At 43.2% G+C, this 23551-nt stretch overlaps 1 protein-coding gene across 1 annotated transcript in view; it reads left to right on the forward strand.

The window, feature by feature from the left end:
* The window catches only part of AIG1 (androgen induced 1), a 232656-nt gene that overhangs the window by 177974 nt on the left and 31131 nt on the right, over nt 1-23551 (forward strand). Inside the window, 1 exon segment of the mRNA XM_029223657.1 lies at nt 13534-13649. Coding sequence (XP_029079490.1) covers nt 13534-13649 — 116 coding nt within the window.

A 23551-nucleotide genomic window follows, 5' to 3' on the forward strand; every position in this document is an offset into this window, starting at 1 on the left:
TATCAAAGTGAGAGGAGCATTGGGTCAGGGAGACATTTGGCTGGAGCAAAGGGTTGACCTGCAGACAGAAAGTGACGAACAGCCCTTAAAAGTCCACTGTCCACTAATGAGGAAGGTTCCTGGTGAAGTGTCATAAATTCCACTCATCACTATGGACACTGGGGATTTTTCTGTTCACCTAAGATATTCGCAGAATGGTGACCTGCTCCCAAGGGATCAACAAAAGCAGGTGTGGGAAAGAGTCCACAGGCTGTGTGTAAGCTTACAGAATGTATCTCTACCCTTGATTAGTCTGGAGAGGCTAAGGAAAATGTCAGGTTTCTTTGATTTGGCTGAACTATGAGTACAGTGTAGTTAATCCTGTGGATCTCATACTGATCCGAACAAAGCTGGCCAACATATATGTCTTTGATTAATTATATTAAAATGGGGAGAATTAGGACTTGAAATACACGTTTTGGCAAATAAAGTCATTTAAAATATTGGCCTGTGTGTGCAAATAACAAGACATAAGGCCGTAAGGAAAACATAAAACTGAAGATCTTTCCTGTGATCTAGATACGGAGCGTGAAGCATTTTTCTTCCTCCAGCAACCCCTCCCAAATGCAGTGTCTCACAAGGGAATATGAGCTTTATGACAGGGGCTTCCTGGTGGTGCAGTGGTTAAGAATCCACCTGCCAATGCAGGGGACATGGGTTCGAGCCCTGGTCCGGGAAGATCCCACATGCCGCGGAGCAACTAAGCCCGTGAGCCACAACTACTGAGCCTGCACTCTAGAGCCTGCATGCCGCAACTACTGAGCCCACGTGCCACAACTACTGAAGCCCATGTGCCTAGAGCCCGTGCTCCGCAGCAAGAGAAGCCACCGCAATGAGAAGCCTGCACACTGCAACGAAGACACAACACAGCCAAAAATAAATAAATAATTTTTTTTAAAAAAAGAAGACCTTTACGACATCTGTATGACTGGCATTGTTCCTAGAGCCTCAGGTTCACAGGGATCAAAACTAAGTGGTCTAGCGTGTGCCTTATTCAGCCTTCCTCAGCGGAATACATTGTTCAATAGCTAAAGACTGATAACAAGTTTTAAAGAGCATGATGTGCCAGCTATGCCTTGGTTAATGAGAAACCCAGTTACATGTCAAGGAAGCTTATTAGTCACGCATGACCATATATAAAATTAGCTGCCTTTATAGCCCCCAAATTAGGCGGTAGTGAGGAATTTACCATATACTGACCGGTTTCTTGTCTCCCAAAACAGTAAGTCATACGATGTCAGCGTGGTCATAGTCCTGCAGTGCAGTTGTGAGCTGTCAGGCTCCCATCATTGTAACTATTCCCTTGATGAGTTTCACACACAGAGGTTGGAGCTGGCTATGTGATGACCACGGGTGTGCACTCATGATGCTGTGATGTGCTAGTCAGGTCCCCTTTGGGGACTGAAGGACTTCCTTCCCTAGCAGCTGGGGATGCTGCCTCTTCAGCCCCTCACTGAAGGCCCTCTCCAGGAGCCACTCACCTGAACTGAGCTGTCTTGCTAAAGGTCAGGCCCCCTTCCCTGGGGCAGCCCCATTCCATCACTGGTCCATGCTTGATATAAAGACCTGGCCCACTTACCCCAATCTGGGGCAACACTGAACAGCCAGCCCAGCTTCAGAGCTCTTGGTGGGGTCAGCTAAGGCCCTTGTTGAGACTGCATCATAGACACACTTCTCCCTCTGCCGTACCACCCTTCCTTCTTTTCTCCAAACAGGCACTGATCCTCAGACACTGCCTAATAAACCTGAGTCTGCTGGTTCCCATCTCAGAGTCTGCTCCACAGGGAACCTGACCTGCGGTCAACTGTTGCAGACTCTTACAGATGAGGAGCCTGAGGTCCAGAAAGACCCCAGTTGGCTCAAAGTTATGTAGTCAGCTACTGGTGAATGGCTTCCTGGTCCTGTCTTCTCTCCACCTCTCCACAGCGAACAGAGCCTATGTGGTCACTGGATCTGGACTCAGTGCTGGCCACATAATCATCAGTGCAGCCTAAGCAAGACGAGAATGTGCAGGGAAATACTGCTTGAACAAAGACCTAGAAGGAGCACTGAACGTGATGTACTGTGCCCAGGGTAATCCGTTTCTTAGAAGCCTTCCTCCACCCAGTACCTACTGTCTGCCCACCCACACGTCGGTAACCACCAGCATTGCTTTAGGTAGAAAGTGTGTCCTTTTCTGTTTGCAAAGCCAAATTAAGAGGCGACGGAGAAAAAGTTTTGAGCTTTGAGCTAAATTGCCTCTTTCTCCCTTGACTTTCCCCTGTAATCTTTGGGAGTTTGTGCTGTAAAGGTTCCTTCTGACAGTATTACCTTATGTTATGGAATCACTGTGAAAAAGAGCTAAGTTACAGCTACTTCTATATGTGTTGAATAGTGCTTCTGCAAAAGCTTGAATTTAATTTAATAGATAATAGAGATGAACTTCAAGATTAAAACTGAAATCTTCCCCATTCCTTAAGTTTGTTGGTATGTCTGTGTGTGTGCATTTGTGTATGTATACGTATGGGTGTGTGTACGTGTGTGTTTGCGTGGGTATATGTGGGTTTATGCGTGTGTGAATGTATGGGTGTGTGTTTGCATGGATGTGTGGGGGGGTATATGCGTGGATATGTTTGCGTGGATATGTGTGTGTTTGCACTGTGTATGTGTGTGTATGCATGCACGTGTATGCATGGATGTGTTTGCATGTGTGTATGTATGGGTGTGTTTGCATGGATGTGTTTGCATATGCCTTATGGTGTATGCATATGTGTGTTTGCATGTGTGTGTGTGTGCACATGCACATTCTCTATTAACATGATGCCATTGGCAGGGTGCATGTCACTCTCTGGAGACTCACGGCTCTCTGCTTTCGATTACACTCAGTCTAGTCCAAAACCCCTCTAAACTAATCCTAATCAACTTGGAAACCACCAGTCTCAGGCATGAGGCTGTCAAATGTGAGTGTTTGCAGATGTCAGTGAAGACGGCAGGAATCCAGGAGGACAGATCAAGGCTTAGTCACTGAAAAATGCATGCCAGTGCATCGTAGCTCCAGAGCACCCTCGCAGCCGTAAGAAAAATGTGTCGTGACAATAAATCAATAACCTCTTGGAGATGATTCTTTTCTGAAATATCCCTGATTAATTATGCCAACGCACACTTGGCCACAGTACTTTGCTCCAGCATTAACTTAATGCTTTTTGCGTGAAGCAGGATTATAACTCGTTCTCGTAAGTCAAATTTGACATTTCAAATTGGGCTTTAAAGGTTTGGGTTATAGATTTTATAACGTCTTCATGTCAAACATAATTGCTCTTATTGCTGCAATCAATAAACGTTTGCCAATCAATCAGAATAACATTTATTTTATCATAAACAAGGCTAAATTAAAACCATTTGAAATCATTGTATTTGAAGACTCAGTGAAGAAGGTTCTTTAGGACCATGGAAATCTGCTTGTGTGCTGTGGCGGGGAAATTACCAAAGTTGATGGAAATGTGTTACTATTCTCTCACTTCAAAAGAATTAATGCCTCTCTACATTTTGTGAACATGTAGCTTTATTTGGGGGACTTAGTCCCAGATGAATATGGTTTGGGGCAAAGTAGTCCCCTTTCTGTAATAGAAAATTATAATTTTTGTACCTTCAAGATGAAGGTACTTTTTAAGTTATTTATATACAGCATCCAGGAACTTATTTTTTAATTCATCTTAAATTGCCAGGGTTTTTTTTTTTTTTAAATAGTAAAACTAATGGAAAATAGGGTTTACCTAAGAGAAAGTCATACTATCATGGTCCTTGAACAAAGGTTTGTTGAGACCCTGTTAAGTTGCCTGCACGGAGAAGAGAGCTGAGTGTACAGCGGTCAGTAAAGCTTGTTTCTTCTCCCTAAAGAAGTGTTCCCCACGCCTCAGGGTCCCCTTCCTTGGTGTTCACTGTAGCATTATGTGGCATCTTAATGTTCAGTATCTTCACAGCTGCATCGGCCTAGAATAGTGTCCACATCACTCCTGTTAATAACAGCCCGTTGACCAGAACTCGTCCCAACGGCCCCACCTAGCTGTGAAGGGGCAGAGATCTGTGAGGGATGATTCTCTGATGAGCAGAAAATGACCTTGCCTTAAGTGTGTACTAAAGAGAAGGTCCCAAATATCAAGGGGATTACAATCAGAGAGAGGAGCATGAGCAAAGGCATGGCCCTGGAAAGCCTCTTGGTGGAACGGTGAAGTTGCCAGTACAGAACGGTATGAGATTAGTCTAGAAAAGCAGGCTGAGTCCGATAGATAGTGAGTCTCTGAAGGCAATGCTAAGAAACTTGGATTTTGTTCTGAAGATAGCGAGAATCTTTTAGAGAAGGGAGTCAAGTGGTCAGAATAACACTCACAGTGGAGGATGCAGGTGTGCATGCATGAGTGCATTCTATGGAGCTCGAAATAATTTTTGAGAATCATATGAATAACATTACAATCCTAGTTTCTTATTTTTTCAGTTTCTTTTTTAATTTCAGAGCACTCCTGAGTTTCGTTTTTCTCTACTTGCTCCCTGAACTGGACTGTGTGCTGTAAAGTTTACTGATGACAGGAACACTTGATTAAATTTCCTTTCCCTTGCCTTCTACTGAGACTGTATCTTCCATTGCTCTTCCTTCCACCCTTCTTCAACCCACCCACTAAATGCTTTCCAAGTACTTTTAAGGAGAGTAGACCAAAGAAAAGACAAGAAACGAACACGAGTAGCATCTCAGAGAGTTCCTGTCTGTGTCAGCGGATTGGGGTTATTCTTATTCCTGCCGCTCTGCCTACCTGAGGCCCTTAGTACCCATGGGACTTATCCCCAAACATGAGCACAAAGCCTGGTCTGACAGTCTGCCTTTTAAACTTGGGTGCAGAGGCCACTCATCTCCCAGCCCCTGAGTCCCCCTGAGGTGAATGGCTGGGTGAGGGAAGGGCCAGGCTCCTTCTCGCAGGCACAGCCATTAGACCAAGAGCTTCCCTTCCCTGTACCCGTTCTTCCATTGACTGTTCCCAATCCTTACGTCTTCCCAAGGGCTTCACAGGTCATAGAGCATCACCGTTAAAGGATAAGCTCGGAAGCCAAATTGCCCAAGTCTAAGCCCAAACCCACCACCTTCCAGTTGGTAACCTCAAGCAACTTCTCAACTCTGTGCCTCAGTTTTTGTAAAACAGAATTGATGTTAACATATGCCTCAGAGGAGCAATGTGAGATGTAAATGACTTTAATCCGCGTAGAGGACTGGCATGCAGTAGATATTAGATGACATTATTGAGCACTTTGTCTTAAGTGAGAAATATCCCAAAATAACTTAAATTATTTTTTGTATATACTGTACAAGCCACTTTTACTATAGAATCTCATACAATCCTCATGCAGCCCTAATGAATTTGGTCTTTTCTGAGCTGAGAGACTCCACATTTGTATTAGCCTAATTGAAATGCATTCCCAAGAACAGCCAGCCGTCCGTTGGGGCAAGGATCTTTGTCTGCTCTGTTCTGGAATATATTTAAATACCTGAAATCGTGAGTGGCACATGGCAGGAATACAGTCAGTGTTTACTGAATGAATGAACAAACAGGCAAGCTTGGGGAGCAGTGTGTGTCACAGTAAAAACACAGATTTGTGGTCTGGTAGATCTGAGGTCTGAGGCTGGCTGCCCCGTTTACTAGTTCTACATGACCTCTGACAAGTTAATCCCTCTGTTCCTCCATTTCTTCATTTATAAAATGAAGGTGAAAATACCAATTTCAGGGCTTCCCTGGTGGCGCAGTGGTTGAGAGTCCATCTGCCGATGCAGCAGACATGGGTTCGTGCCCCGGTCCGGGAGGATCCCACATGCCGCAGAGCGGCTGGGCCCGTGAGCCATGGCCGCTGAGCCTGCGCGTCCGGAGCCTGTGCTCCGCAGCGGGAGAGGCCACAACAGTGAGAGGCCCGCGTACCGCAAAAAAACAAACAAACAAACAAACAATTTCATTAGAGTTGCTCTAAGAATTAAACATGATGCTGGTGCAAAATGTTTAGCATAAAACTGAGCTTGTTTTAGTAGCTCAGGAAATGGTAGCCATTCTTATCACTGTGTATTTCTGCACATAAATGAATGACGGGGAAAGCAACATACGACACAGAGGGATGAATGAAGTGATTACCGTGTTTACCTGTCATATATATGCTTTGCCAGAATTAAGACTAGCTTTCTTTTTTAACCTTTCCCCTATGCTGTTTTCAGTATTATGGTAATTATTAAAGTAAAAGAGAAAAGAGTAGAAACGGGGAAATTGTAGGTAAGCAGGCTGAGGAGAGGTAGGGGAGAGGGGATGCTGAGGAAGACCTAGAAGAAAGTCATGGAGAGAATCAAGTCCGTTTCTTGAGGAAAGAGCGAGAAGGAAGGAAAGGAGGAAGGAGAGAGGAGCATGTCGGTAGATAAATCTCTCCTCTCTGCAGTCCGTCCTCCACCCAGCCTCCAGCTTGCTCTTTCTACTATTAATACCCAAATATGTTTCTCCTGTGTCTGTATACCTTCAACTCTATGGAGGAGTTTAAGCCTATAGAGCTAGCTCTGCTTCTTACAGGGCAAAGTCCATATACAAGTCTTCCACATTATGGCTTCTGCCTACCTCACCTGTCCAGACTTAAGTCTTCATGCTCTTTCATGTCCTACAACGGTGACAGTCCCTCGGTGGTCTGTACTGTGCTCCACACACTATTTCTTCTTCTTGGCCTTGTGAATGAACTTCTTCCTTACCCTTTCTTCTGCTTGTGAAGCCCTAGTCACACATAAAAACCCGGTTGAAATGTCTCCTGCTGCATGAATCCTTCCCTCAACCCGCCCTAGCAGACCAGATCACTCTGACCATTGCACTGTTGCGAGTCTGCACGTCTGAATGCATCTCATCATATTATAATCACTTGATCATCTGAGGGCAGTAATTCGAGGTGCTCTTCTGTGAGAACCCCAAACGCTAATTGTGAAATGTTCACGGAAGAAGTGAATATTAGGTCATTTTCAAGTCACTGTTACGTTTTAAGGTACAACATGGGTTAATTCTGGACTCACATTCACAAAAAGAAGAATTCCTTTTGTTGGCCCACAGGCTGCTGGCCTGAAAAGAAGGCACCACTCTGGAGCCCCCCAGTAATGCCACAGACGCTTGGCACCTTGTGGATACCTTCATTAGGAAGATTCAGGGAGAGATATTAACTTCTCTCAAGTCATATTAAAAATGCTTTTTAAATGCAAAAATAACAGCCCAGTAAAATGGTGCCACTGTCTTAGCGTAATTGTTTCTGTAATGCATCATTTGCTCTTAATTGCAAGGATATGCATGGCTTGGTTTAATGCGTGGCACTATTTTGTTTATTTGGCCTAATTATTAAAACCATATCCTAAGAGCTGTCGGGGCTAATGTTAGAACTGGATGAGTCCATAAAGCATTCTGGAAATGCCTGGAACATATTGGCGCTTAATAAATATTGGTTCCACCTGAATCTGAGTTTCTGCCCCTGGGTCACTTTTCTAACGTCATTCTGAGACGCCCGTGTAAGCGCATCTCAGACAGATTTGACAGCCGGCAGGAATGGGTATCCAACACCACACAGGAAAGGCACAATTTAAAAAGCTCTGGCAGTTTCTGGGGAGATTCTGTGTCATATTGTACCGGCATCACCACATTAAAACCAGCACCTCAGCCCTTAGGAGAGGGAGGCCCGTGACGTGGGAAAGTTCCATTTGACTCCTGGAGACTGGAAACTACTGAGGTTAAAACGGGCAGTTTTCTGTCACTCAAAGCACTAAAATATCCCTACTGTGAAGAGAGTGAGGGAAGGTGGCGAATCCTGAGCTGACCCATCAGTAAAATTAATAACGACAGTTTCTGGTCGCAGGATAAGACATTTGGTCAGGGTTTCAGAGTTAAAAATGTAGGTTTTTTAGAGCCTGCATCAGCTTTGTTTCCAAGCTTCCTGGGATGACATTGCCGAGTCCTCACATCCACTGACTCTGAAGTTATGCTTGTTCCAGGGGAAGCCCCACCCCAGCTCTGTGCATGCCCCACCCAACGCTGCTTTTCCCTGCGTTCATCAGACGTTTGCCTTATTTGGAGAGCCCAGAAGATTTGCAAAGCTTAGCATCAGTTAGTGTTTTGTGATTTTTTTTTTTTTTTTTTTTTTGCCAGTCTTTCTCATGTCACCCTTCCTATCGTTTTAGAACACATTTTGCTAACACGATGGGTTTTATCTTCAAACTTGGAAATTCCTTCTTGCTTTATTACAGCACAAAAATTTCTATTTTAATCCCCTTTTACTCTAGATGTGGTTAAGGGGTGGGGGGGGAGCAAAGGAACAAAATATTCATGTTACAATATGAAATTAATAAGAATTATTAATTTTACCTTTCTGTATCCTAGAGCAGTTTTCCATATTATTTTTATTTATGATATACCTGTCAATTGTTAGGACATCATAAGGACTCTCCCTCACCGCATCCTCCCCAGCAAGTCTGGTCACACCTCTAGCCCTGCCTGCAGGCAAGTACCCACAAGAATGCAGGTGCTCTGAACGTGTACACACACACACGCACACAGCCATCCTTCAACTTTTTATTTACGATCAAAAGTTGTTGTAGGATAGGGGCTTCCCTGGTGGCACAATGGTTGAGAGTCTGCCTGCCAATGCAGGGGACACGGGTTCGAGCCCTGGTCCGGGAAGATCCCATATGCCGCAGAGCGGCTCGGCCCGTGAGCCATGGCCGCTGAGCCTGCGCGTCCAGAGCCTGTGCTCCGCAGCAAGAGAGGCCGCGATAGTGAGATGCCCACGCACCGCGATGAAGAGTGGCCCCCCCTTGCCACAACTGCAGAAAGCCCTCGCGCGGAAACGAAGACCCAACACAGACATAAATAAATAAAAATTAAAAAAAAAAAAGGTGTCATAGGATATAAGAAAAACTAGATATCCTGACAACCATAAAGGCAAGAACTGTGCTCTACCGTCGTGGGGACCACCATGAGCACTACTCCACTGGAAGCCAGTAAACCAAATGCCGCAGCACAGGCTCCGGACGCGCAGGCTCAGCGGCCATGGCTCACGGGCCCAGCCGCTCCGCGGCACGTGGGATCTTCCCGGACCGGGGCACGAAGCCGCATCCCCTGCATCGGCAGGCGGACTGTGAACCACTGCGCCACCAGGGAAGACCCAATCTCATTTTTAAGGAGCTCACCCGGCGATTTGAGGCATCCATTACTTTGAGGACATTCCCAGAGGTCTGCCTGTACTCTACAGATGCAAATAAGTGGATATGGGGTTGCCGGCTCTCTCATTATCCAGGTAGGCAGGGGCTGGTCTGGCACACCTCGTGTTCAAAAGCTGCTTTTGCTTCCCAGGAAGAAACAATCCTTTTTGTCTTTTTTTTTAAATTCATTTTTATTGGCAAATAGTTGATTTACAATGTTGTGTTAGTTTCTGCTGTACAGAAGAGTGAGTCAGTTATACATATACATATATGAACTCTTTTTTAGATTGTATTCCTGTATAGATCATTACAGGATATTGAATAGAGTTCCCTGGGCTATACAGTAGGTCCTTATTAGTTATCTATTTAATATATAGTAGTGTGTATGTGTCAATCCCAATCTCCCAATTTATCCCTGCCCCGCTTCCCCCTTGGTAACCATAAGTTTGTTTTCTACATCTGTGACTCTATTTCTGTTTTGTAAATAGGTTCATTTGTGCCATTTTTTTAGATTCCACATATAAGCGATATCGTACGATATTTGTCTTTCTCTGTCTGACTTATTTCACTCAGTATGACAATCTCTAGGCACATCCATGAGGCTGCAAATGGCATTATTTTGTTCTTTTTTATGGCTGAGTAATATTCCATTGTATATATGTACCACATCTTCTTTATCCATTCCTCTGTTGATGGACATTTAGGTTGCTTCCATGTCCTGGCTCTTCAAAAGATACATGTATCCCACTGTTCACTGAAACAGTTTTTAATCTTTGTTCATATGGTATGGTAGCAGTACTCTTCTATTTAAAAAAAAAAAAATACTTTGGAGAGAAGGAGAAAGACCAGAGAAATGGCAGGTGAACAGAGTCCTCAAATCTTGTCTAATATTTTTTGTGTTGTACACTCTGACTGCAGCTCTGATGCTAGAGCTCTAAAGTAATCTGGAGTGCTCCCATAATTCATTCGCTCCACTTGCCTGAATCTGTACGGTCACACAGCATATATTTTTATCCTTCTATTTATTCCATGGCAGAGTTTATTATAAAACTTCCCTTTAGTTTATAGGCTACTGAATGCCATCACAGATAATGAAAATATTTTTCCCCATAGCAAGTCCAGATCCTTCTTGTGTCATGTAAATTCATTTCTTTAATCTTGTTAAATACCATTAAGTTCCTCCATCAATACCTAAACTTCCTACTCATCTGTCTTTCCATTTTTCTGGCAAAAGAACACCTGTTCATAAATCAAATAATTTAGCATTTAGAAGGTACAGCTACAATTTACAGATAATCTGTTCCGGTGCATAGGTGTGTCTCTCATTGTATGTGAGATAACTTATGTGGTACAGGCGCCTGGCATTAAATACTATTGAATCACCTGGTGAAACGGTAGTTCTCCCTCAATTATCTTTCAGTCCTTCTGATTTCATTTAGAAGAGTCTGTATTGCATTCTAGTATGTCTTTAATGCCCCTCTAATACTGACTAACATCCCTATTTAGCAGGCCTCAGAATCAAACAGGCAAACATGTCTATCAAACATTTATTAAGATCAATTAGTTTTCATTGTATTTGTTTTTGTGGTTACCTTTCTTAATGTGTTCCATTTGTGAGAGTTTATAAATCTCATAAGTTTTCCTTTAAATATATTTATTTAAGAAAAAATGTGAATTGACTAAGAAAATAATTTTTGTTTTAAAACTCAAGTAGCATGAGACAGGACTGCGTTAGGACTTTTGACTTTAGTAGGCACTTTGCATTTGTGGGTCCCTTCCTCCATATAATATTATTCAGAATGCTATATGCCACAGGAAAGAACTCATTTAGTAAAATACGTTTTTCACAGTGAAAATCTTTTTATTTTGAGGCTCAACCAAAAAATAGTTCTTGTCTGTTGAGAGACATCGTAAGTGATCTTCAGTCATGCACTCCCACAGGTTTTTTGAGTCAAAGATTATTTAACTCTGATATCTTCTAAAGATATAATTCTAATATAGAAAGCAGAGCATGGAATTTGGAGACAGACGGAATTGGTCTTGAACCCTCTCCAGACTTAATAGCTCTGTGATCTTGGGCAAGACAATTACCTTTTATGAGTCCTTATTATCTCATCTGCAGGATGGAGTTGGTAACTCCCACTTAAGATATGGTTTTGAAGATTAAATTATCTCCACCAATATTCATTGAGCCCCTCCTATGTGCCAGGCTCTTTTTTAAGTGCTACAAATACCACAGTGAACAAAACATAAGCTTACCATTTTTGTCCAGCTGATGGTCTTACATGGAGTTGAATATTTCCTTGCTGGTTCTTAAGTCATTGAAGCAGAGTGTTGCCTGGGAGTGGATTAGAACTGAATTTCGTGTACTCCTAGTTCTAAAATAATTATCCCTCTTGCTGCTACAGATTTTGAGTCACAATTAGCTACCAAAGGTTACTTAGAGATCCAGCAAGACCTTTTGTAGACATTTTTACCGATTTTTTTTTTTTTTTTTTAGTTCATAAAACTTCAGCTACCTTCAGGGAAACATATTCGCTATAAATATTTTGCACTATTTTTACCTTTGTTAATATATACTGTTTATCAGTAAACATAATTTGCATTATAAATTTTTAGAAAGGCAGATACACATTCTTCAGTGCCTGTAAATTCTTGATGATAAACTGTTACCCTCATATAACATTTGCTGCTGGCCAGACTGATATAGGCACAGCTAGCCACCAAAAGATCTCTTGTCCTCACTTATGGAACAAGTAGCTCCTTTTTAGTGGTGATGATGCCAGAAATGGAGCGATCTGGAGAGATTTTTTTTTTTTTTGCCTGGCATCACCAAAGCACATCCTAAGCTTTCCAGGTATGACATCTGATGATCAGCAAGTAGGCTAGGTAAAATAAAGTTAACTGGATAAGAATATTCAGGTTAGTTATTTGAACTTATATAACTTTATAGAAAAATGAGTGAATTTTTACTCAGTTTGGAGCAATGGAGGAACAGGTAGAGCTTAGATATTTTTTAATATTAATGGGTCAAAAATAACATCATCATTCTACAACCCACACAGGCTATTAAGGGTCAGCATTATCTTCAGTGTAAACGTTTCACTTGCAGGTGTTTTTCTTCTACAATTGATTCGATAAGTCTTGGCCTTAGGGCTAACCATATATTTGCATTTTACATGAATGCACTATTGTAAAACGGTTGTTGGCATCTCAAATTGTTGCTGAAATTCCAGGCCAATGTTATCTGAGGTGACTAGATTATAGTGAAAAAACCCAATAAAATAGATCTTTAAAATACATACTGTCTCTGTTTTAACACACATGTACATTTTGTGTGGTTCCCTTCAGAGCTAATTATACTGTTTTAAAACAATAACAGAGGGCTTCCCTGGTGGCGCAGTGGTTGAGAGTCCGCCTGCCGATGCAGGGGACGCGGGTTTGTGTCCCGGTCCGGGAAGATCCCACATGCCGCGGAGCGGCTGGGCCCGTGAGCCATGGCCACTGAGCCTGCGCGTCCGGAGCCTGTGCTCCGCAACGGGAGAGGCCACAACAGTGAGAGGCCCGCGTACCGCAAAAAACAAAAAAAAAGAATCAGTTAAATAAATGTTGGTCAGGGAATTCCCTGGCGGTCCAGTGATTAGGACCCGGCACTTTCACCGCTGGGGCCCAGGTCCAACCCCTGGTCGGGGAACTAATATCCCACAAGCTGCTCGGCCAAAAATAAATAAATAAGTAAGTAAATAAATAAGTAAGTAAATGTTGGTACATCTATAAAATGGAGTTTTAAGCAGCTCTGGTCAGCGTTTATATTCTAGAAGTATTTCTATAATTGCATATCAAAAAGTCTCATGCTATAATCCCAAACAAAACTGCATGCACAGTATGATCTTAACTTCTTAGCTGTGTATAAATAATATGCACAAAGAGTGAGGGAAAAGAACGTGTAGCAAAATATTAACAGTCGTAATTTTTATTCCTTTCTTATGTTCCAACTTTTTTTCCCTATATACCTTTCTATAATTTCTATAATTTCCTGTAACGGGCATAAAGAAAATACAATTTTAAACATTAAGATATAGAAGAAAAAGAAGGGGAGCAATTGATAGGCTGCATGTTTTCACGTCCATGCCACCTCCTAGGTGAGCCATATACTGCTCTCTGCTGTGGCACTTTTGATGGAAATTTACACTATCCATCCTCCTACTGAAGACAAATAGCTAATTAGGGGTGATGATAAGAACCTGTGTCACCTGGTCTCTGTTCTTTTTCAGCACACGACGGTTTTGCCCTTTATATTAATTGAGATGAGGACATCACACCATGCGTATCCCAGCAGGAGCAGCGGACTGGCCGCCATATGTACCTTCTCTGTTGGCTATATATTATGGTAAGGACAGTGCCTGCTGGGCTTTCTTATTGTATTAGATTTTGCACTGCTAAATTTGGGCACATATTTCATTATGGATATAATCACTAACAGATTCACACTGCGTGCCTCATTTGGTCCAAGACCTGGGCTTTGTCTCATTTCCCCAGATGCTTATATTTTTAGAAAGTATATGCCAAACCTCACACAACAGGAATTTGTTGAACAATTCCATGTAAGCAGTGGTTCTTCCAAGGCTACATTTTTCAACTCTTTTTCAAACTAAATGTTTTTCTTGGACATCAGTTTTATTGCTTAAGGGCTTTTTTGCTTGGGATTTTTTGTTGTTGTTGCTTTTTTTGGGAGTGAGGGAGTTGCAGCAAATGCAAATGAGGACAGAAGAAATGACCTCTTAGAGGAGTGACTTCTATCCTCTAAGTGAAAATGTACATTTTCCCGAGTCAGTTTAAAACCTTTCCCAGAATTAGCTATTACATATAGCATGCATTTAACCATATAGCATGGTTTTGTTTTGAAAAATTGGGGTAAATAAATAGAAGGAAATCTCTACTTTGTCTGTTGGGCATGAATAAGCCCCAAGTGTGAGGTGCCAAATTTATCTGATAAAAGAATTTTTGCCTGTTGAGTTTACTTCACTTTAATTTCAGTTCTAACCATGTTTTAACATTTCAGAATTATTTATCTTAAGATAATTTCTTATTTCTCTGTATAATTCCAAGTGCTCTTTGATATATTAGCATACACAGAAAAGGTCTCTCCCCTCAGCATTTCCGCCTCTTGGGACTCTCTTGTCCTGAGTTCTGGGTCACCATCACCTCCTTTAAGTCTTTAGGACTGAATCACGTTCTTCCAAACCCAGGACTGCACTTAATCCCACCAAAATCCTGGAGCACTTTGGGAGGTCCAGTCCCTGTGGAGCGTTTTGCTCCAGCCAGTCCAGAGATATAAAATAAAGGTCAGTACAGTACTTCACATACTTTGCCTGAATGATCACATAATGCTCCAAATCTGAACAAAAAGGGAATTCGCTTTTAGGAAGCCACGCCCTGTGGCTGGATCTAAGGGGACATCCAGGCTACAGACCCCAGAACAAACATGCGGTCATGTTCAATTCCATCTGCCACTTCATTGATGAGTCACCGACTGTTCACGAGGACTGGGGAACGTTTGTTTTCCTAGTGACTTTTTAGATTTTTTTTTCTACCCAAAACATTAAGTATTGGCTTTCTCTGAAAGAAAAAATTCAAATGATCCGGGCTCACAGGTGAAGTGTGACTGTGAAATTATATCTTAAAAATGAATTCATGTGCTTTATACATAAGAACTTGATGTTCAAATGACTCTTATCTTTCAGAAGAGTCAGGTAGGAAAGCTAACAGTTATTCCAGGGTTGCTACGATGTTTACAACACGTCTGGAACTGCCTATAGATTTAGTTTAAAAATCAAATGCCCAGGCTTCCCTGGTGGCGCAGTGGTTAAGAATCCGCCTGCCAATGCAGGGGACACAGGTTCAAGCCCTCGTCCAGGAAGACCCCATATGCCGCGGAGCAACTAAGCCCATGCACCACGACTACTGAGCCTGCGCTCTAGAGCCGGCGAGCCACAATTACTGAGCCCGGTGCCACAACTACTAAAGCCCGCAAACCTAGAGCCCGTGCTCCGCAACAGGAGTAGCCCCCACTCTCCGCAACTAGAGAAAGCCCACGCGCAGCAACGAAGACCCAACGCAGTCAAAAATAATAAATAAATAATAAATTTTGAAAGTAAAAATAAAATGCCCTTCCCACCTCTCCCCGCAAAACACAGTCTCATTACTTTGCACTCATATTCACTTACCTGTGGGAAGGGAGGACGTTTACTCTGGGAACTCTGGGTGTATTTCTGTGAATTCATTTATATGCCATTAAATTATCTGAATCTTGTAGAGCCCCAGAGATTTTAGGAACTACATACTTTCTGATGGCTTTTCTTCCACTGTGGGTGCAATCAGTCCACATTCCAAAGAGACACGTGGGAAATACCACATAGTCTTCATTGTAGACCCCCAAGATCCCTCATTAAAATGAAGCATTACTCACGCTTTCTGTGCCAAGGGCGGCCTGCCAGCTCTGCACCCTCCCTGAGCAAACCAGTGCTTGTTTGGACACGTATCTGCATTAACCAGCGAATTCTCCCAGCTATGTTCTGAGAAAGCTTTCAAAGTAGACTTTTTCCTTTGGTGTTCTGCCCTAGGCATTCATAGCTATGCCAAGAGCTAAACAATGCCCTTCACACCATGTCACATTATACAAACCCGGGGATTTTAATTGTTATCAAAAAAGTACTGAGTTTTACCCCCTTCCGGACTATCTCAGATGCGACATAACAGTGACACAACAGCAAAAGGTTCAGGATGTGAAATTTTTACCATACCACATACCAGGGTCGTTCTGGACATTCCAGAACCTTATGCCAAAATGTAAGAAAGCATTCCTCTTGTCACAGGCTAATTATAAAGTAGATCTCCCTTAAAATCCTCTGTGTGGTTGAGCTGAATCCATACCTCCGAGGCTGCTGGCCAGCCTGCCTGTCTGCTTGGCTCTGATTCTAGCTTGCTGCCCATTTTCACAAGTCTCCCTACCCGTCTGAATCTGCTGTCTTCCTAGGTTTCGGTCACGAGAGTTGAGAAAGCGAGGGACACCGGAGCCTTCCCTCATGGACTAGAGCCCACTGAGCTCCCACGCTCGGTGGCTCCACTTCCCAGCCCCCATCTCAGTCCGACCCAAGCTCAGCATCTGAAGTCATCCCAGACCTTCCCTTGCCCACCTCCACCTGTCTTTCCACTTACCCAGGGGTCTGGGGCACAAATATCCCCTGACCATTGATGGTGGGCTCTTAACTCCCTTTCTGTACACCTCTCCTCCACCATCACTCCTCCGTGCATTCCTCTGCACCTTATTTGTGACATTTCCTCCTAATGAGTGAGATGATCCATATTCTATGCAGGACACAACACAGAAGTCCCCTTGGTTTCTAATGCAACAGTAATTATCAGGAATTGTACTGAGTACCATTTTGTCGACTGCTGTGCCAAAAGCGATTTTAAGTATTACTGTATTTAGTTCCCCACATAACACTTTGAGATGAGCATTATCTGGCTCATTTTACAGATAAGGACACCAAAGCTTAGACAGGTGATGTGGCTTGCCCAAGGAAAAGACACTATTTTTTGTTGTTGCCAGAACTACGGTTGACCCTTGAATAACGTGGGGCTTAGGGGTGCTGACCCTCGCCGCAGCGGAAAATCCGAGGATAATTTTACAGTCAGCTCCATATACGTGGTTCCTCTGTATCTGCAATTCCTTCATATCTGAGGTTCCACATCCGTGGAGTCAACCACTCTCAGATCATGTGGTAGTGTCGTTAAGTATTTACTGAAAAAATATCTGCATCTGAGTGGACCATCGCAGTTCAAACCCATGTCGTTCAAGGGTGGACCCTACAGTGCAAGCCCTGGGGTGTGGCTGCAGAGTCTATACAGTGAACCATATATTCTCTACCCCTTCTTACTGTGTGAAGGGTAACCCTATGGGTGAACAAGCCAAGTGAGCTTTTAGTTTTTGTTTTGAAGCAATACATCAGTAGCAGCCAGGTCTAATTGTTAAGGCCACTTCCTGGGTTTGAATTCCCACTCCCACACTTAACCTTTCTGGACTTTAACTTATTCGGACATAAAATAGGGACAGGGATAGTACGTACCTCATGGGGTGGTGGTGAGGACTCAGTTACTCTATGTAGAGCCCATAGAATTATGCCTGGCAGACAGTAAAAGTTTCTGTATTTGCTATTATTATTATTATTTCTACATTTGCAGTTCCGAGAAGCTCCTCAGCAATAGTAGCAAGAGCACATGTTTTCTTCTCAAGGGTCTGAGAATTTTAGATACGATGCTACAAGTCCTGATGCTACAAGTCCTTTCTCTTCCTTTACTCATTCTTGCTCACTTATACACTCTTCACTTTAAGAATCCAAAACGATAAAGGATATAAAAATACAAATTTGTTTTTAAGTTTAAAAGGATCATCAGGAAATCTTGAAGGAGGGGCTGAGTAAAACAAGTGAACTTTAAGATCACGGGATGCTGACTGTTGTCACCCTCCAGTTGACAAATTCTACAAGAGCAGACGTCCTCACTCCACCTGGTGCAGGACTCCTGGTGGCCAATCTTTTCCTTGGATGTGGTGCCTCCTCCCCAGCGCCTCACATCCTTGTCTCCCTGCAGTATTCCTGCTGCCGCAGCTCTGCTTTTCAATCTGCAGGGCACACAAACAGGAAACCACTGCAGAGCCTAAGAAATTTACATCCCCAGGGATTCAACAGTGGGTCTCCTGTGTGCTGAGGAGTCTTCTTGCTGCCTCTGGCCATCACCCCCTCCCACGGTGGTTCTCATTCAGCCAGAGCCCACCTGAGATCTAAGGGGCCGTGCATAGTACATGCTGACCACTAAATGCAGGGCACAGTCAAAAGCAAGGAGGCATTAGTGAAGTGGAGAAGATGGGTCCTGGGAGTGTCTTCTCATAGATAAACATTTCTTATCACTGCAGTGAGCTTATATAAAGCAAAATAGGAATTTCTGTTGTCTCAGGGCCCTCGTTGTTTTTGATAAATTCCACACTCCAAATCCTACTGCCCCAAATGTGTCCATTGTACAACTTTCCAACCTAGAAAATAAAACAAAGTAAAATCATAGTGAAGTGTGCTCTTTCTTTTATGATATAAACTTAAATTGTCCAAAATCAGAATTTTATCACCACCAAACTTGATTATGCCTCAGCCGTGCAATTGCAGAGTTTTTTTTTTGTTTTCTTATTGAAATGTTTCTATATTTCCTCAAATTTTTGCTGGAAACATACATCATTTTTAAAGTAGAGAAAAAATTCTTAAAAATAAAAATAAGAGTGTACTCTAATTAAGAAGTCTTGGAAAGAATATTAAGCCATGAACGAGTAAAAATTTTTTGCATAAAATTTGCACCTGCTTCACTAAGAAGATTAAATTTTGGACCACATTAAACTCCTGTTTAATTGGATGTTTCTTCACCAGTTAAACAGATCTGGCCAGCAGATGACCAGCATTTTCTTCTGTTCAACTTGAATCTTTCACTCAACCATAACTGCCTACTCTGTTGACTTTTACATCTGGTATAGTGTGTGAAAGTTTTCCTAATTTCCTGGCATCGGAAAACTGGAACCAAGCTGAAAGAGTGATGTGCTAAGTGCCTCCCATTCTGAAGAGAGATACCTTTCTTGGGTCTTCTTTTTTTTTTTTTTTGGTACGTGGGCCCCTCACTGTTGTGGCCTCTCCCGTTGCAGAGCACAGGCTCCGGACGCGCAGGCTCAGCGGCCATGGCTCACGGGCCCAGCCGCTCCACAGCATGTGGGATCCTCCCGGACCGGGGCACGAACCCGTGTCCCCTGCATCGGCAGGCGGACTCTCAACCACTGCGCCACCAGGGAAGCCCCCTTTAATACTTTTTAACTTCAGTGTGTGATAGGCAGAATAATGATACCCAAAGATGTACACACCCTAATCCCCGGAACCTGTGACTGTGTCACTTCACATGACAAAAGAGACTTTGTGGATGTGATTACATTAAAGATATTGACCTGAGGAGATTAGCCTGAATTGTCCTAGGGGGCCCAATCTAATCTTAAAAGGAGAGACCCTTTCCCAGCTGTGGCCAGAGAGAGACATGACTGGGAGAACAGTCAGACAGACGTGCTGTGAAAAGGACTCAAACGACATTCGCTGGCTTTGAAGATGGAGTAAGAAGCTATGAACTAAGGAGTGTGGGCTGTCTTTAGAAGCTACAAAAGTCAAGGAAACAGATTTTCCTCCAGAGCCTCCAGAAAGGCATGCATCCCCACCAACATCTTGATGTTAGTCCCGTGAGACCGTGTTGGATTTCTAATTAGAAGATAAATTTGTGAATTAGAAGATAAATTTGTGTGGTTTCAAGCCACAGAGCTTGTGGTAATGTGTTACAGTAACAATAGACAACCCATACACTTGAGCAAGTCATTTAGTCTCTGTGGACCTCAGTTTCCCCATCTGAAAAAAAAGAGGGTGATGATACTTAGGCAGGATTGCTGTGAGAATCAGAAAAATGGGTACAAAATGCCTGCCACGTGATTGGCACTCAGTACAGTATCCATTGTTGTTGATCCGTGTTTATGCTAAGAATACTCAGTCCTTAGGGAGCCTGAATGAGCCCCTTTCTGCATGTTTCTTCACTCGTTAACCTGTCATGCTACTCTGGCAGGTAGAGGTCCATATCCTTGAAGTCAGACAGTCTTTGTTCAGATGCCCTCTTCCTAAGGGCTTTGAGCAAATTACTTATTCTCTCTTAGCCTCATTTTTACCACCTCTAAAATGGGAGGTAACGCCTGCACATTATCTCCCACTAGAGATAATAGATTATTGAACACGTGGGTCACTCAAGAAATGATAGTATCTTTCCTTCCTCCCAGGCGATAAAAATCCTGAGTGCCCAAGTCTCTGTGAAAAGGTCTCATTTCTCTCTCTTCCTCTTTTCCCCACCATCCTTATTTTCATTTTATCCTCGGCTCTTCTTAAGGATTTTGGTCCTACTTGGTGGGGTTTGTGTCTCCTTGCTACCTATTAAGAATGCTAGAGTGTTCTGAAAATTTCTTATGCTTCTTGTGCTAAGTTATTCCCCAAGCTCGGCTTTTCCCCTGAGATGTGAGAATGTCATTGCCTTCCCATTATTCCAATCTGTTTGTTTCTACAAACACTTTGTGTAGTGGTGGTTGCTGTTTTCTTACCCTCTGAGGAGGAGAAGCCTATCTAGACAGTTGAGGACTTGCCGAGTAAGAGTGTGGCTTGCACGCGGCTCCTCAGAGCGTCCATTTGGGTGCTGGTTGAATCAGTGTCTTAGGTCAGCATCTGAACAGAAAAGGTTTTCGTGTATCATCCATCTCAGTTCCCAGTGTTTATTATTCTGAGTTTCATCTTCTCTTACCCCAAACAGCTGGTTCTCAGACATCCTGGGTATACACGAAGAACTAGAATTCCCCATATGCTAGTAACCAGGCCCCTCACCAAGACCATTTTATATGCGCTTATGACCTTTCCCCCACTCCTCACTCAACATCCCTGGCCTCCATCCACCCCAACACTCCTACTTCGTTTCCCTGCCGTCTTCCGGAATCGCCGTTTCGATGCTGCTTGTGCCTTTGATGCTATTGGCAATTTTACTTTGTGTTTCTCCAGCCAGCTCTGCCCATCCCCCTCCTCACTGTGCCCTGTCCCCGCTCAGCGGACGGCCTAGTCTTTAACTTCGCAGAGAACGTAAAAAACTCTCTCGGCATCATTTGCTGGTTCTTCCCACCCTACCCAAACCTCAGTGCTGGAGTTCTTTGGAATTCAGCACACGGTCTTTTTCTCTTTTTGTCTATTATTTTTAAATTTTTTTTGTGGCAAGAATACTTAACTTGAAATCTACCCTTGTAACCTAGGTCCTCTTTTTTTAGTACCTCTTCTCCCTGGATAAATCCATCCACTCCGTGTTTGCAACTACCTCCATCTCAGATCTCCAGCTCGGAGCTCTCTCCTGATGTCCGCTCACAAGCTTCTCACACTTAGCAACTGCAAACCAAATTCATGCGGTGCCTGCTTTCCCAATCACACCCCCAAACCTGTATCCCCTTGGCATTGCCACCCATCCAGTTATTCATGCCAGAAATCTATGGAACCTCTTCAACCCACCTCTCTTGGGCCTATTACAGAAAATCATCCAGCAGTTTCTAGCTTCACCTCTGAAGCACAGTTAGAATCCGTACACTTTGCTCCCTCTCCACCACCAACACCATGGTCCAAGCTGCAGTCATCCCTCTGCTGAACCACTGCTTAGAGCTGGCATTTCCCCACTGCCACCCCATCTGCATGGAGGACCCCTCAGCTCTTTTTTAAAAATATATATGATCATGCCACTCCCTTGCTCAGAGAATGTGGATGACTTCCCATTGCTTCTAGGGATAAAGTCCAAAATTCCTTTACATGGCTTAGGGGACCTGCATTACGTGACCCCACCGACCTCTCTGGCCTTATCCCCCTCCTCTTCCCCCTTTGCTTATTACAGCCACGGTGACCTTCTCACTGATGGTCAAGAGCTATACGTTCCTTCCAGCTTCAAAGCTTTCACCTGCCCCACACCACCACCCAAACCCCATCTCTCCTCAGTCACATCACCCATAATTATTAGTTACAAATCCTACGCAGCCTTCAGGTAGTAGCTGAAATCTCTTTCTCAGGGAGACCTTCTCTGATTCCCAAGACTTGGGTCAGCCCCTCGGTGGTACACTACTGCAGTCACGTGTTCATTTCCATCTAGGAAGTTACAAACCAAATGGTTATTTGGTTAATTTTTTTTAACATCTTTATTGGAGTATAATTGCTTTACAATGGTGTGTTAGTTTCTGCTGTGTAACAAAGTGAATCAGTTATACATATACATATGTTCCCATATCTCTTCCCTCTTGCGTCTCCCTCCCTCCCACCCTCCCTATCCCACCCCTCCAGGCGGTCACATAGCACCGAGCTGATCTCCCTGTGCTATGCGGCTGCTTCCCACTAGCTAGCTATTTTACGTTTGGTAGTGTATATATGTCCATGCCACTCTCTCACTTCGTCCTAGCTTACCCTTCCCCTTCCCCCTGTTCTAAGTCCATTCTCTATGTCTGCGTCTTTACTCCTGTCCTGCCCCTAGGTTCTTCATGACATTTTTTTTTCTTAGATTCCATATATATGTGTTAGCATACGGTATTTGTCTTTCTCTTTCTGACTTACTTCACTCTGTATGGCAGACTCTAGGTCCATCCACCTCACTTCAAATAACTCAATTTCGTTTCTTTTTATGGCTGAGTAATATTCCATTGTATATATGTGCCACATCTTCTTTATCCTTTCAAAGTCTGCCACCCAAATCCCCTCCCCTCACTATCTAGAGGGAGAGAAAGAAAGTTGAAATGATCTTCAAGAAAATAAAAAGAGCTTCTTTGTCTACAGTTTTCTAAGGATTTATACAAATCCATTCTCTTTAGATATCACATCAATCAAATTGTCAGAGAAACCATTCTTAGGATAGATTGCTTAATAAGAGAAATTGTGATAGTATGTGAGTTTTAAATACAAGCAGATAAAGTAAGGAAACAATTTTAAATTATGTATGTTTTACACCTGCCTTACACTTAGCTCAATAATAACCATGTAAAGTGTTTATGATACTCCTGCCATCTACTCCTCTGATGTTGAATTTCAGCTTTATTGCCACTTCTCCTACTTGCCTGGTTCATTTAAGTTGCCAACTGACGTTGATAGACGTGTAGGAGGAAGCTCACAGTCTGTGCACCTTGCCAGAATAACATCCTATAGGGGATCCTGGGGAGATGACCCAGTTCAGGCAATAAAAAATTCCAGGTAGAGGAAAGATCCATTTATTAGCCAAAGTACAGCCTCTCCATTTCCCTGAGGGGAGCCTTCTCGATGTCTTTGACAATGTAAGAGTATTTTGAAGGCTCAGAACACATTCTCTGGTAGCTGCATGGGTGGGATTACATAAACCTCTTTGCCGTGATCCCAGTCCCGCCGTCAGCAGATGGTTTCCACAGCCTGCAATAACTGGGCAGAAGCGTGTTCCCCGGCATTGCATCTCCCACAGCACCCAGCAGTGCTGGGCTCCCAGGAGACACAAAATGAAAACCAACCGAAAATAATTCAGATGAGGAGATATCTGCGCCAGAGTTGAGTTTATACCCCAAGAGTCAAAAGAAATTTACAGCCCCAAAGACCTTTTGTTTGAGATATAATGGAAATGGCAAGAGAACTTGGTGTAAAATACCCA

This window comes from Monodon monoceros, unplaced genomic scaffold, assembly GCF_005190385.1.
Source record: "Monodon monoceros isolate NGI ecotype Baffin Bay Population unplaced genomic scaffold, NGI_Narwhal_1 Super_Scaffold_15, whole genome shotgun sequence".
Lineage (NCBI taxonomy): Eukaryota > Metazoa > Chordata > Mammalia > Artiodactyla > Monodontidae > Monodon > Monodon monoceros.